The 12631-nt window shown below is 40.5% G+C and overlaps 1 protein-coding gene across 2 annotated transcripts in view; it reads right to left on the bottom strand.

Moving 5' to 3' along the window:
• Nucleotides 1-12631, bottom strand: part of setdb1a (SET domain bifurcated histone lysine methyltransferase 1a) — a 127625-nt gene that overhangs the window by 7386 nt on the left and 107608 nt on the right. For both annotated transcript variants that reach the window (XR_014619557.1, XM_084312372.1), the window contains exons 14-16: nucleotides 11540-11709; nucleotides 8552-8683; nucleotides 2-148 (exon numbers count right to left, since the gene is read on the bottom strand). Coding sequence is in view for 1 of the 2 variants with exons in the window: in XM_084312372.1 (XP_084168498.1) it covers nucleotides 2-148; nucleotides 8552-8683; nucleotides 11540-11709 (449 nt within the window). In the remaining variant the exon portion in view is untranslated. The remainder of the gene's footprint in view (nucleotide 1; nucleotides 149-8551; nucleotides 8684-11539; nucleotides 11710-12631) is intronic.

Raw genomic sequence — 12631 nt, 5'->3', positions numbered from 1 at the left:
CCGTCCTGCAGTTTTTTGGCATTCCTACGCGTGGCGTAGTTCGTTGCCACTGTTACACGTCCACCCTTGAATTTGTAAGAGGTGTCTTTCATTTCGTCCTCTTTATCACTCGGCCCTTCCTCCTCTTCATTAACTTTGCTGTTCGGCTCTGGAAAAAAGACAAAACATCACAAAGCATCACAAACGGAAACAAACTTAGCAATCTGCGGTTGTCCTCGCGACTAAAGGCCTCTACATGCTACAGCAACTGCAACACAACATCGACAACGCAACAGTGTTGCAGACACTCTGCCTTTATGCTTCTGCAACATCGACGCGCAGCCTATGCAACATTGTACCCCGGATGTAGCTAGGTTCCCTAGATAGATGAAACTTCCCTTCTCAACCAACCCATTGATAACAAGTAGATCGCGAAGCATCATAAATACTTCCGGTCGGGGGGTTTCAAAATAAAAGAGCGACGTCTAAAGCACCGGAAATACGTTTATTTTGTACATTATCCAACGTTAACACGAACCTAAACTAACTTTAGGTTAGTTGTAACGTTAGTTTACATCGACTTTCGTAAAGTGTACCCAGACTTTCGTTTTGTTCTCTCCCTCCGCTCGGTCTGTGTGCTGCGCGCTTCAGCACGGAGCCAAGTACCCGTATGTGCATTTGTGTGAGTGTCGCTCGCGAGTGTGTGTAAACTAACAGCCCCGCTTCTCCTGCAGACAGAGAGGAGAGATAGTTCGCAACATTTAAATTCCTCGAAAAAAACTCCATAATGTCTCGAGTATCAATAGCAGAACCGAAAACGTCAGAGCTTATCAATATCAATAGCCTGGTAGTTACAACCAAAGGATCGACCGAAGTTCAATATCGCTTTAACAATGTATGGATTATTTAATGATAGATTATTCTTAACATAGATCTATCATTCTAAGCCCTGTTCGCCCCATTAGTCAATTTGGTATTTAAAGGAAGTGAAAAAAGTAGTAGAACGCGCTCACCTCACTAGACTTGACCCGAAGACGCAGGGGGAGATGGCAAACAGTCAACATTTCAGAGGTAGACCTCAGTGACTCTCAATGTAAACTACTGTCAAAAGGACTTTCTTTTGTACCATCTCGTAAGGTGGACGGTTTCACTACAAAGGTTGAATTGTTTAAGTTTTTTAGGAACATTAAGCTTAAAGCTTTTTATTCTAGAGATGTCGACAAAAATATTGTTTATTCTACTCCTGGAAGCACAGAGCTGCCAGAAGTCAGTTCATTGGACATGGCTGATAGACCATTTAAAACACTGTTCAAGCCTCGTAGCACGTTCACTCCACAGACTAATCATGCATCAGTTGACACATTTTGTAGACTAGTTGAGGATGAAGTTATGCTTCTATGTGAGAAAAGTAATGAAACTAGATTATTCCCTAATCTGCTTGAGTCAGAGAGACTAGCACTTAAGGAATTGATGCAGTTAGATAATCTGGTGTACAGGAAGGCCGATAAAGGCTCTGCCTTAGTGGTGCAGAATAAGAGTTCCTATGTTGCTGAAATAAATAAGTTCATGGTGAATGATAACCCAGTAAGACCTATTATTTACACTTTGCCCAAAATTCACAAGGATCTTCATAACCCACAGGTCGACCTATTGTGGCTGGTATCGGGTCACTTACAGAACCTATCTCAAGATTTGTTGACTCACACCTTAAAGAATTGGCTGCAGCACAACCTGGTTATTTAAAGGACACTACAGACTTTCTAAGTAAGCTGTATGAGTGCAGTATAGAAGCTACTGATATTTTGTGTACTATGGATGTTTCTAGTTTATATCCTAGCATCCCACATATTGATGGGTTAAATGCATGTAGATATTATTTGGATCAGAGAATAGAGCTACATCCCTCTACTGAGGCATTAATATCATTGACTCAGGAAGTCCTTAATAAGAATTATTTTCGTTTTCAGGATCAATATTATTTACAGAAAAGAGGCCTAGCTATGGGCAGCCCGGTAGCGGTTAATATGGCCAACTGTTTTATGTCGAAGTTTGAGTCTGAATGTATTTTCAATAATAATTCATATGTTGGACACATTAAAGCCTATTGGAGGTATATTGATGATTTATTTTTTGTATGGTCAGGCACTAAAGAGGCTCTGGAAGAGTTCCACTTGTTTCTCAACTCTCAGAGAGAGACTATTAAGTTTACTATGAATTCACATTCCATAGCATTCCTCAATGTATTGGTGAAAAAAAGAGACAATATTGTCCATACCGAAGTTTTCAAAAAAGAGACTGATCGAAATTCGTTTCTCCATTATAGCAGTTATCACCCGCCAGAGCTCAAGAGGAGCCTTCCATTTAGTCAGATTTTGAGATATAAACGTATCTGTAATACAGAAGACATTTTTGATACACAAGCCAAGGAGCTTTGTCAGAACTTTAGATCTAGAGGATATAGTGAGGCCCTTATTGAGAATTCTTTTAATAAAACAGATAAACAGACAATCCCTTTTTACACATAAAGACAAAGTAAAAAGCAACTCAGTAGCATTGGTGTCCACCTGCAGCCCTATTTCTAGAGATATGCGTGATATTGTGAACAAATACTGGTACATTTTAAAGTCAGATCCTAAGATCGGCGGTGTGTTCCAGGAACCACCCAAATACTTCTACAAACGGCAACCTAACTTAAGGGACCAGTTAGTTAAAACAGATTTTATTTTTGGGATATTTGGCTAATATTTCAAATGGCAATTTTCCATGTTTGTCTTGTACCCAATGTCATGGCATGATTAAAGAGAAATTTTATTTACAACCAAGTACAGGTAGGAGTATCGCTGTTAGAGGCCGGATCACCTGTAATTCTGATTTTGTGGTTTACTTGCTTAACACTTTCCGTGCCACTCACGAGATTTCTCGTTTTTTTTTATAGGTGGTTGAATGCCACTCACGAGATTTCTCTGATTTTTTTTTTCTTTTTTAGCGATCTGAAAAATTATTGCATCACCCGAGCCTACCCGAGTATAGCCGAGGGGCGCCGGCGATCACTGTGGAAAAAAGCGCCCCCTGTCGTCTCCCAGATGACATAAGTGATTTTGGAATGGACTCAATGAAAATGAATGGGGAAAAAAATCCGGTACTCCACATTTTCCAGTTCACTGATCCAGCCGGGGTTACCAGAGTTCATTCTGGATCCTCAGATCCCCGCGGATCATGGAGATCTACAGTATAGCGTTGGATCCATACACGTATCGATTTTTTCGAATGGTGATCAGGAATTGGAATATACCAGTTGGATACCATCTGATGTCAGGTAAGGACTCTATGTTATCAGTGTTAGGATAATCAGAGTAAGTTTGATGAAGTTATAAGCTGTTTTGTGAAATGTCTTCTTTCGGTTTCACTGTAAAACTCCGTGAGGAAATCAACGGAGCGATTATCCGTGCGCGGTCGTAATGTGCTTGCGTGCACGTATAATATTGATCATCTAGCGTTTATTTGAAAACGATTCATAAAAAGGCCGATGAATATCAACGTTGTGGAATATTCCACTAAAAGACGATTTTCATAGAATGCTCCAGAATGAGCTGTTTTTTATATCAAAACGGGGGCTTTTCTAACTGCTCTGAAACGGAAACGACGCGATAAAAAAACAATCTGCCTTCACAGCACTGACTGGAAAATAGTCTTTGATAATGCGATGGGCAGATTAGACACATAGCCATAATTTAAAACATAGATTAGGCGATATTAACGTTAACATTGGCGCCGATTTTTCCCCCATCCATTTTCATTGAGTCCATTCCAAAATCCCTTAGGTCATCTGAAAGACGATAGGGGGCGCTTTTTTCCACATATAATCTCCGGCGGTGCTCGTGTATACTCGGGTAGGCTCGCGTGATGCAATATGATTTCAGATCGCTAAAAAAAAAAAAAAAAGAAATCAGAGAAATCTCGTGAGTGGCTTTCAACCACATAAAAATAAACCCGAGATATCTTGTGTGTGGCAGTTAAAGTGTTAAACTATAAACATAAACACTCATGACCCATATAAGCCGTCTTTCAATTATAAATATAAATAATGATAAATGAAAATAAATAATAAACAATCGAATGAAATGAAATAATCAAATGAAACGGGTCAAAACATTTTCCTCATTGAGTCCTCTAGGCCAGTGGTTCCCAAAGTCGGGGTCGCGACCCAAAGGTGGGCCGCGAGCAGCCACGGGTGGGCCGCGAGATGATTAAAAAAAAAAAAAAAGAAAAAAAAAAAAGTATTTTTTATTTTTTTATTTTTTATTTTTTTATTTAGTTTTTTTTGTCAGGCCACTGAATTTAGAAGCAGGCCAGGACAGTGTTTCTAGTTGTATTCTAAAATTCTATTCTATTGTATTCTAAAATGTGACTATATGGTTTTATATTAACTTAATAAATAAACAAAAACGAAAAATCTACTTATTTCAACGAACATTTCAAACTAAATAACAGATTATGCACATAAAACGCTGAAAACAACAATAGTATTTTAATGAGGCTATTATTATTATCATTATTATTTTGCAACAAGTTAGCCCTCTCATAAATAGCACATATAAATGAATAACTAACTTGAACTAACTTAATAGGATTGAAGTGATATTTGGCTTAAAAAATCGGTCGCCTGGCAAAAAAAAAAAAAAAAAAAAGCCAGACGATGTGCATTGGGCCGCGGCTCTCTGACGCCTTATTTTCTGGGCCCCGGCCTGAAAAGTTTGGGAACCCCTGCTCTAGGCCAGGGGTTCCCAAACTTTTCAGGCCGGGACCCAGAAAATAAGGCGTCATGCACATCGTCAGGCTTTTTATTTTTTATTTTTTGCCAGGCGACCGATTTTTTAAGCCAAATATCACTTCAATCCTATTAAGTTAGTTCAAGTTAGTTATTCATTTATATGTGCTATTTATGAGAGGGCTAACTTGTTGCAAAATAATAATGATAATAATAATAGCCTCATTAACACTTTCAGTGCCAGGCCGTGTTTTCCTTTTTACCCCGTTGATGCCACGGTCCACGGCCCATGTAATGTTAATATCGCCTAATCTATGTTTTAAATTATGCTATGTGTCTAATCTGCCCATTGCTTATCAAAGAATCATTTTCCAGTCAACATTGGCAAAGCAGATTGTGTTTTTTTTTTTTTTTTTTTTTTTTTTACTTTGATCATTCCGCTGGTTCTTTTTTGCATTTATCGCATTTTTTTCAAGAATGACCGACAGAAACAGGTTGAATGGGGGTACAGATGGGGGGAAGACACTCTGAGAAAGTTACGGCTTTGTCCGGGAATCGAACTTGCTACCCCAGATCCGTGACGAGCACGGTTGTCCCCGGCGCCGAAATAGCGCTCGAGGTACGCGGTGAGCTACTGGAGCTACCCGCAGATTGTGTTTTTATAGCTTCATTTCCTTTTTATAGCATTTTGAAAACCACTCTGTTTCGAAGAAAAAACAACACATCCCATGATAATCGCCTTTTACTGGAATATTCCAGAACATTATCATTCGTCGGTCTATTTATGAATAGTTTTCAAATAAACGCTAGATGGTCGATAGTATATGTGTGCGCACGCACGCTCGTGCCGCTGATAATCGCTGGTATTATTTCCTCATGGCTTTTACAGTGAAACAGCCATATCACATATAGTGGAAACGCTTATATCTCCATGAAAACGAGTCTGATTATCCTAACACTGATAACATAGATTCCTTACCTGACATCAGATGGTATCCAAATGGTATATTCCAATTCCTGATCACCATTTCGAAAAAATCGATAAGTATATTGATCCAACATGTGTACAGTATAACCCATGATCACCGTGGCTCAGATGCTCCAGAATGAACTCTGGTAACTCCGGCTGCATCAGTGGACTGGAAAATGTGGACTGGAATATTTTTTCCCCCCATCCATTTTCATTGAGTCCATTCCAAAAGGGTGATTTACCATTTTCACATCTGATCGCCGGCGGCCCCTGGATCTCCAACGGTAGGCTCGCGTGATGCAATATGATTTCAGATCGCTAATAAAAAAAATAAAAAGAAAATCCCGAGAAAAGCCGTGACGTGGCTTTCAACGTCACAATCGTAAACCCGAGATTAGCCGTGAGTGGCGCTCAAAGTGTTAAGATGTAGGCCTACTCTGTATAAAATATATATATCTCTTTGTGATTTACATGTTTCTTTTTGATTTACACGCTTCTTTTTGATTTACATAATTCTGAAACGGTTGTGCTTGTAAGTGGTATTTTGTACTTTTTTGCAGATCTCTTGTGGGAATGTGTTGTCACTTCCTATGTTGTCACTTCCTGTTTGTCTTGTATATACTAGGGTCACTTACCCTTCATGCTTCATGCAAGCCATTCTGAAGGTGTGTTCACACCGAAACGTCATGATTACAGGCTAGGGATGCCCCGATCGATCGGCCAGCGATCGGTATCGGCCGATATTCAGTATAAAAATGAGATTGGTGAATTCCAATAATGCTTTATTTTCGCCGATCGTGAAAACAGATTGAAAAACATGATCCAATTCTTAGCGGAGATCTCACTCGCTGACTTTTGTAGACACAGAGCTGCAAACTGCCGCTCCTCCTCCTCCTCCTGCCCCTCCCTTACCCGTATAAACACAGAGGAGGCTCCTATTGCCTCGGGCAATAGTCTGCTCTAGTCTAGTGCATGGGACCGTGAGCTAACGTTAGCTACCTAGCTATCGTTACTGTTTAAACAAAATTACCCAGTCAACTATTCACTTTTAGTTTAATACATGAGGCATTGTCTAACGGTATCTAGCCGGCTAGCTACTGATAGCTCCCGATATCAACAAATGCTCCAGCAATAGTCTAGTAGTGCATGTTGATACCTCCGTTAGCTCACATTAGCTCACGTTAGCTCACTGTTCAAAACAAAATGTCCCATTAAAGTAAATAGTTCACTGAGGCTTTGTCTTAACGTTATCTAGCCGGCTAGCAGTAGCTACAGATAGCTCCTGATATCAATGTCTTATAACATTGATTCGATGCGTATTCGAGCCCCGGCTTGCATCGCAGTCACGAACGGGGCTAGCTGAGGGAGTAGGGTATATCTGCAGAGCCGCAGATACCCTGAATGTGAATTGACCAAAGCAGAGTATACACACAGACAGTGGAGATAGCGAGCATTTTGACTTGTTGCGTGGTGGTGATGTCTCGCAGATAATACAACTACAAGTATAATTATATAATGTATAAAAAAAAAAAAAAAAAAAAAGTATATATATATATATTCTTTTTTAATTTATATAAAAACAAAAACGATCGGATCGGTATCAGCCGATATGGCTCAAGACGATCGGTGATCTGTATCGGTGGCAAAAAACGTGATCGGGGCATCCCTATTACAGGCTGCCAATAAATTTGGAAAAACCTGGAGTGCGTGCCTGGACATTGTTTCCCTATTTTTATGTATTTAAAGGAAGGCAATAGTTTTGAGACCATTAAGAGCCTCAAGAGGATGTGTGACATCTCCGCCATCTTATGTCTGAAATTCAAGATCCACTACCTAAAAATTACATCATAAATCCTAGGGAGATATTTTCATAATCAGATGTGAAGCACCTCAAAGACCCGGCGATGTCATTAACTTGCTCGCTTGTTTATTCACGGTTAGCCATTCTGCCCCTAGTGGCGGCTCACAGTCACGGCTATGAGAGAACGCCTTGCTGTGTGTCCTTGTAGAGATGGCAAATGGTGCATTTATATAGCGCTTTTATCCAAAGCCCTTTATAATTTTTGTTCCTCACATTCACCCATTCACTCACCGACAGCAGAGGTGCCAACCTGCTCATCGGGAGCGATTAGAGGTTAAGTGTCTTGCTCAAGGACACTTCGACACGCTGCCCGGGAGGAGAGGGAATTGAACCTGGAACCTTCAGATTACCAGACGACCGCTCTACCTCCTAATCCACTGTCGCCCCAGAGATGAAAACAGTAAGGTGGAGGGCCGGTGTTCTGCGAAATTCTACTACTCTGCTGAGAACTGCTGCCGTAGCGCGAATCGCCTATATCTTTGGACAGCTGGGTGACGTCACCCTATAGTTCACTCTGAATTCCAACAGGTGTACCGACATTTTATCATCTACAAATACATTCGGCTGCAAAGCCAATTACATGCAAATATTTACATGCGTATACAGTTCAAAAGGTGCAATGAAAAACATATGTTTAAGATATTGTTTAAGATATATCAACAAGACGTTAGTCAGCAAGGTGGCAGAATATTGTAGAGTGAACGATTGTGGGTCATGCGCATGCGTGCGCAAGTGCAGGAGCGCTGGCAGCAGAATTCAGCAGGTAGTAGAATTTCGCAGAACACCGGGAGCAAACTGTTTAGAAAAAAATATATATATATTGACCTAGAACTGACTAATTTATTATCGTTTGACAATAGTGAATCCTCAGATATCCACCACAACAACCTCTAGATGTTTTGTTTTGCTGTGTTGACGCTCCTTTATGCATAAAACAATACAAATCACCCTTTCCATTGTCTGCATACAGTACCTGCTTCGCTGTCTGAACAGTAGGCTTCAGTCTCGTAATCCGGCTTGTGGACCTCGACCCCTTCTATGTGGTTCAGTTTGGCGTAGAAAGTGTTTGAACATGCGTTCTTTTTATCATAACGTTGAACTCTACCTGAGGAAGGAGATGAAGGGGGGAAAGACTTTGAACAACAAAACAAACACTCAAGAGAAAATAATTAAATGTGATGCGATTTCACGTTAAGTAACAATATAATTTACTGCATTTTGAGGTGAAATGTGAGTTTTAAATTAATCATGAACTCTGCCAAAAGGCTGGTGAGCGGTTGCCATGGTAACCAAGGACTCTGTGGCGGAAACCACTGGATCGTGGTACACAATAGTCCCTTTTGACCAAATGAACCATTCAATGTCCAATTCTTCCCTACGAAGTCAAACAGCAGGCAGCTATTGTTGGCAGCAAATGTAGACAATATATACAGTCAGGTCCATAAATATTTGGACCAAGTACTTGTGCCAACGATACCTTTGGAGGTAAAACCTTGACACCATTTCTTCCAGTTTGACAACTTATTGCCATTTGCCTTTGTATGGTAAAATTGTCCCTCGTTAATGTTACCAGAAAGTATATATGTGCATGTTCATGTGTTTTCCTTAGTGTAAGTCTCATAAACGATGGCATTGTTGTTAGGACACCAGGGCTAGGAGATAGACCACTACATCCCATCCGCAATCCGGCTACTGATTTCAAACAAGCCAGAGTATCCCCCCCAGAGGCTGGACATCACAGCACAGAATGTTATTATAGTATTTACAGAGGCTGGACATCACCGTACAGAATGTTATAGTTTAGTTTAATAGTTTCTTTAATAGTTGTTGTGACGTACATGGGTACTGTATGTGGGTTGGTCATTATCATTATTACTGTATTTATGACACCATTTGAACATCAGGTTAGTATATGTAATATGTGTTATTATTTGTATGTGGTATGTGTGTGTGTCATGGTACTAATGCCTGTCCATTTCTTTCTTTGGCAGGTGCCGCCCGTCCCTACACTGAAGAGTGCTGATTGCCTGATGAGTGGCAGCTGACGGCAATCACCTCGAGGGGCCGGTGGATAAAACCTGACAAGCACGCACACACACACATCCTGGCGCCTCATGGAGTCATTTGCCAGTGACCATAGGGTTGGAGGTTGCCCTTGATTGGGAGCATGTCTATGTTCCCCGGGTCCTATGTTCCCCGGGTTCTATGTTCCCCGCTTTGATTGATTGAACATTTTAGACCACCAGCCCTGATTCCAAACTCTAACCTTAACCAGTTCGAAAGAGGGCCTAAGCTTAACCGTTCGAAACAACGCGGACATTAATAATTAATCAAATACAAATTTATAAAATTTTCAATCTATTAATCAATCAAAGTGGGGAACATAGAACCCGGGGAACATAGGGATGATCCCCCTTGATTTACCACTGTTCATTTGTGGAATTATTATAATACTGCCCTTTGTTTCCACTGTTGTGTGGGTTTGATATTGTGACCTCATTGTGATTAGTGTGTTCTCACGTTCACACTACTTACCTGGTAGGCATTGTGTCTGTTGGTGTTGCTACCAGGTAAGTGTATATATATATGTATATTGTGGCCTCTGTGCCACCCGTGTGGAATTTGTTAATATATATATATATGTATTGGGCCTTCTGCCTATTTTGCCACCACTAAGTAATTATATATCTTGTTGGCCTCTGTGCCTATTTGCCACTATTAAGTGGACATATATATATATATATATATATATATATATATATATATATATATATATATATATATATATATATATATATATATATATATATATATATATTGGGCTGTGCACGTTGTGTACATGTGCTGGGTGATTCCCAGACTGCCAACCACATGGCTTGTGGTTGTGTCCTGTGACACTAGGTCACTAGGGCTTGTGCTTACCTTTATTATAGCTACCTTGTTTGTTCTCCCCTTACCCTTTTCCCTGTTTGTCTATTTGTTGTGGGTTTAATTCCCCTCCTCTGTGTTATAATAAATATCATTTACTATTTGGAAAACGCATGTTTATTTCTTGCCTGCCGGGACCAGTTCTTAAAGCACCTACTGGACGGGCTGGTTTTCATGTACAGCCCGCTCCAGCTAAATTTTATATGGTCATCAGACCTTTGTACATGACAGTTGTCATAGTAAAATACAGAATACTTTTCCATGAAATGCTTTTTTCTGTATGAGCTCCTGAGTGTGCTAGATAAAAAGTATAAAATAGAAAAAGTCAACAGTACATAAACAAAAAGTGTTCAGTCAATCAATATACAATACAGAGTAAAAAAAGAGTAACAGTGAGGTACAATGCAGCAATGGGATCAGGTACAACTTAGGGTAAGGTGCAATGACCTATAAATTGTAGTGCAAATATAAAGTGTGTTCAAGTGTTTAAAGTGAGTAGAGTGGGTGTTACGGTGAGTGTTTATTTAAAGTGAGTGTGTGAGTGTAGATGATGGGTTGTTAAATAGTGTCATTGTCGTTGAGCTATCATGTTGTTATAGTATTCACAGAGGCTGGACATCACAGTACAGAATGTTGTTATAGTATTTACAGAGGATGGACATCACCGCACGGAATATTATTATAGTATTTACAGACGGTTTTGTGTGCTATGTGGTATGACTGTATTTAACTGTGTTGGCTGTTACTTTTGTACAAACAAAATGTCTACTTGTGGATAATAAAGTATCTGAAATCTGATACATGAAGCAACCTCTCATCTCATCCTCTCCCCTCTCCACCCACTTTCCTCCTCTACTCACTCCTCTCCCCTCCCCCTCCCCTCTCACCAGTATCAGTGCATCCCTTTATGTACATAACATCAGATATACGGTAATTCAAGAAAAGGTTCTGTACCCCATCAATTACAGGAAGGTTTAAATAAACACGACCTACCAATCCTTTAAAAAAAAAAGTCGTCTAACCCCTGTCTTACCACTGTAGGTGCAAATAAAGGAACCCTTGGCCACGTCGTCCAGACAGCGGACGCCCCAGCCTCTGCCCAGAGTCATGAAGATCTGCAGCCGCAGCTGGAGGCCACTCTGCACCAGCCGGTTGGAGCACATGCGAGGGTCACAGCGACACTGAGAGTTACACTCGTACACCCTGAGGAGACGTGGGCAAAGGGAGGACGTTTCCAGTTCAAGTTTTGTTTTATTTGTCACATATAAAGTGAAATGCTTGGTTCTGTATGATCCTCCTGAGATTGTGCTTCATCAAGATTCAAGAGTTTTATTCATCACATACATACCAGGGCATACAGTGAAATGCGGTTGGCCCTGCCCGCTTCGATTGTGCAATAAAACAATAGTAATAATAATAAAAATAACTAGAATAGACATGGTAAAATAGACATGTTAATAAATCGCTTAAAGGCACTGGATCCTATGTACATTCCTATACAATGTGCAGTTTTTCTTCTATGTCCCTATGCTAGTATGCTATACTTGCCATTACTAACTATACTATACAACAATTTATTTTCTTAAAGTGTCCTTTTCCTTCCTTTAAAGCGTCCTTTTCTTGTGTGTTTAAAGTGACCTGTGGTGCGTTTGTGTGAGTACAAGTGCAGAATGTTGTGTTGTGTTGTGTGTGTGTATGTGTGTGTTCATGTGTGCTTGTGTGTGGATAAATCATTGTTCATTGTTCTGATTAGGGATGTCCCGATCCGATCACGTGATTTGACGAAGATCGGGATCGGCAAAAAAAATATTCAACAAACATGACCATGTTCACGTCTTTTTTTTTTGATCCACTTTTTCTCCCATTTTCTATTTTTCTCCCATCCCAATTTCGTATCATCCAATTCAACCCTCCCCTGTCTCGAACGCTGTTTCTTGCCTCCCACAAGCCGGCTGCAATGTGGACTAAGTCATACATAGCACGAGTCGCCTCCGATACTCGAGGTAACAGCAGTCGCATCTTTTCACCTGCGCGGCGCGATCTTTCAGCGTCAGGGGTCTGCGCTTTGGAGGGGCGCCGCCCCCATCGCTTCCTGATTCTACTGCGCAGGCGCACCAACCGACCT

The sequence above is a fragment of the Notolepis coatsorum genome (assembly GCF_963971535.1).
Source record: "Notolepis coatsorum genome assembly, chromosome: 4".
In the NCBI taxonomy this organism is placed as follows: domain Eukaryota; kingdom Metazoa; phylum Chordata; class Actinopteri; order Aulopiformes; family Paralepididae; genus Notolepis; species Notolepis coatsorum.
Note: the sequence above shows the minus strand (reverse complement) of the source record. Positions and strands in the feature narration are given on the sequence as shown.